Here is a 3,349-nt window from a genome sequence, read left to right on the forward strand (position 1 = left end):
ATTCACTATCACTTTGCTTCCTGCGGATATTGTGTACCGTTGATCTCACATGTCTCTCTACATTCTCTTGGAAGGAGTAGAGGTAACGGAGGGTGTAATCTCAGTGTCTCTTTGATAACCGCTTTAAGATAAGTTAATTCTTCAAGAGAACTACTACTACTCCATGATTCTTTGATGCCAATAGCTTTTCTAACTTCTTCTTGAGCTCTTGCCATTGCTTTTGGATTCTTCACTAACTCCGAAATTGCCCACTCTATCACTGCAGATGATGTTTCAACTCCGGCACCAAACATATCCTGAGTCATGTAACTAGTTGTTAAAGTCTTAGAGTAATGGTATATATGCACTATTTTTATCTACATCGTTTATTTAAAAAAAATGATATAAATATAAAAAATGTATGAAAACATATATACAAAAATATAAAAAAATACAAAAATAAAAAAATACTAGAGGACTAATAAAATTTATTATTTTTAATTTGTCCAATAATTAGACAATAATATTTTTAAAAGTGTAGATTGAAAATATGTTGTTAGATTATTAGACTAAAAATAAAAATTAAATTAATGACTGAAAATACTGATAAAAAAAATAAATTTTTTAAATAAAAAATCTTGGAAGCCTAATTAGGCATCCAATATTGCGGCCAACATTAAAAAAAAAAATCTAAAACTCTTAAAAATAAAAATATTTAAAATTTAATTAAAAAATTTAAAATTCAAACTCAATAAAAATTTATTTTTGACATTTTATATTAGACTTATTTAACAATTTACTGTAATATTAGCTTAAATTAGTTATTATAGTATTAATTCTTTAAGGTTCTGTTTGTTTTCAAAGATAGAACATTGAATTATGGACATAAAGACACAAAATTGTATTTGACAAAGGAGACATGGATAGCGATAATGTGTCCAAATACATTAAATTAGTGTATTTTGTGTCCATCATGATAAGAATAACACGAAGACACTAATAAAAAACACAATATATTTTTTATTTTTTCTTTCATTATTCTTATTAATTTTTTATAATTATATTTTTTATTATTATATTTTTCGTCTCAAATTTTTTAAATAAAAAATAAAAATAAATTGAATTTTCATAATTTGTTCTAGTTTATCACCAAATAAAATACAAGAACACAAAATTTTGTATTTCTATCCTTTATATCTTGTTCTCAAATAAACGCAGCCTAACATTACACTTATATTAAAAATAGTGAAATATCATTTCTGATTCTTATATATTCATGCACGAATGTCATAAATACTATGATGGAGATGATGAGTCACAAATGCTAACATTTAAGGGTGACAAACAGAGAAGTCCGCTCCACCCCGCTAAAAGCCTGTCATCTGATGGGTTGGTGGACTAAATCTGTAAATTTTTTTTAACTATTAAATATTAAATAATATATATAATTTCACAACCATTTCAATAAATTTATAATTTCTAAAGATATAAAAAAATTATAATTCTAAATTCACAACTATTAAACTTTTTATAATTATAAATATGTAATAAACATAATTATAAACTAAATTTTTTGAAACAAAATATAAAACTAGCATTGTCCAACGTAAAACAAACATTATCCAAAACATATAATTAAACATCTTTGAGTTTATAATCAATCAAACATAAAACATAATCCAAAATATAACTTAGAACATCTTCAATTATCATTTTCATCATCTTGTAGATCAATAACATCATAAAAATTTATAAAAAAATAGTCTTGACAAAAAAAATGCCAGGCCTGGCGGAGAATCCCGCTCCGCTCCGCCAAAACTCACGAATTAGGCGGTGCGAGTTAGACGAGCTTTTTAAATTTGACGGTCTCAAATTTTCAGTTCAACCCATCTTTTTTGACAAGTTATACGGGCCGCCCGGCAGGTTTCGACCCATTTGTCACTCCTACTAATATCCAATAAAAAGAAATAAAATGAAAATAGTTCTACTAAAAAACCAATTATGGATAAAATCAATTTTAGCTGATTAGTTAAAAAATATGCCTGTTATACAAAAAAAATTATTATTTTAATTTTTTGAATTTTAAAATAAAAAAATAAAAATATATACTTAATTGGCTTATATTATAGTTAGTTTGGTAGACTTTTTGAAATGAAAAATCATAAAAGAAAAAAAAATATACTTACAAAAACAATAGCTTTGACATTGTTCATTGTCAAAGGAGACTCAAAGGCAAAGGCGCCAGGATCTTCAACAAGATTTAGGAGAATAGAAAGAAGATCATCTACTTTAGATTCATCATTACCACCATTTCTCTTATTTCTTACTTTATCCCTGATGATGTTTTCAATAATCATATCAAATTCTTTATGTAATTTTTCCGCTTCATACTGAACTCCACTTATGAGATGGAGCCATGTGTAAGATGGAAAAAGATCAAATATAACGAATAAACGTTCGGCAATCTTCCCAAGATTTTTCATCAATAAAATGAACTCTTGTTCGTCCTTGCACTTTTCGCCAAAAGTTGCCCTAGAAGTGATTGCACTTGTCATGGACACAACTTTCTTGCTAATATTAACACAAGATCCAGCGTTAGCAAAAGTCCATGTTATCAAATTCATTACCTCTTCTTCTCTTATTGATTTGAATGAACGGACACGTTTATGACTAAGAAGTTCCATTGAGGATACTTTTCTTAGTTGTTTCCAATAGTTGCCGTATCGCGCCGTGGCTATGTCTGTAGAACCATAGCACAAGATATATGCACCAAATTGTCTAGGCCGTTCGGCGAAGATAGCATCGTAGGTTTTAAATACTTGTTTGGCAATTTCTGGAGAAGAAACCACCATGATTGATGCTTCGCCGAGCTTAAGGTGCATGAGAGGACCATGTTTTCGTGCTAAGTCTCTCATGCGATGATGGGTTAAAGATCTTCCCAAGAAATGGTGTATGCTACCGGTTAAAGGTAGTGTCCATGGCCCGGGAGGAGGGCTCGGTGTTGTTTTCTTCACTACCAATTTGAGAACTTGTGATATGAAAAGGAGGAAGCTTATTATTATTGAAAATAAAATAAAGAAGGGTAAAGAAGAGATTAAGGATGAGGAGTGATGATATTCCATGAGGAAATTAAATGTGTTGAGAAAGAGAGTTAGTGCTTCTATATTTATAGAGTAGGAAACGGATGCATGAATAAATATGATTTGTAAAAGGAATTATAATGTTTTTTTATTAGGAGTTCCATTTTAATGCTATACAGTTATGTAATAATCACTACTAACCTTTTTTTATAATCATTCCTCCGATCAATATAAAAAATAATTTCTTTTATTAATGTAGTATTATGTAATTAAATTTATATATAAATCGA

General features: G+C 28.5%; 1 protein-coding gene across 1 annotated transcript in view; it reads right to left on the reverse strand.

Annotated features, from left to right (window-relative positions):
* Positions 1-3,101, reverse strand: part of LOC107458001 (tabersonine 16-hydroxylase 2-like) — a 3,414-nt gene extending 313 nt beyond the window's left edge. Inside the window, 3 exon segments of the mRNA XM_052251517.1 lie at positions 1-38; positions 41-296; positions 2,166-3,101. The exon segment at positions 1-38 is cut by the window's left edge and continues 44 nt beyond it. Of these exon segments, the coding sequence (XP_052107477.1) occupies positions 1-38; positions 41-296; positions 2,166-3,101 (1,230 nt within the window).
* Between the last annotated feature and the right edge of the window lie 248 nt (positions 3,102-3,349).

Source organism: Arachis duranensis, chromosome 7 (genome assembly GCF_000817695.3).
Source record: "Arachis duranensis cultivar V14167 chromosome 7, aradu.V14167.gnm2.J7QH, whole genome shotgun sequence".
NCBI classification, from domain to species: Eukaryota; Viridiplantae; Streptophyta; class Magnoliopsida; order Fabales; family Fabaceae; genus Arachis; species Arachis duranensis.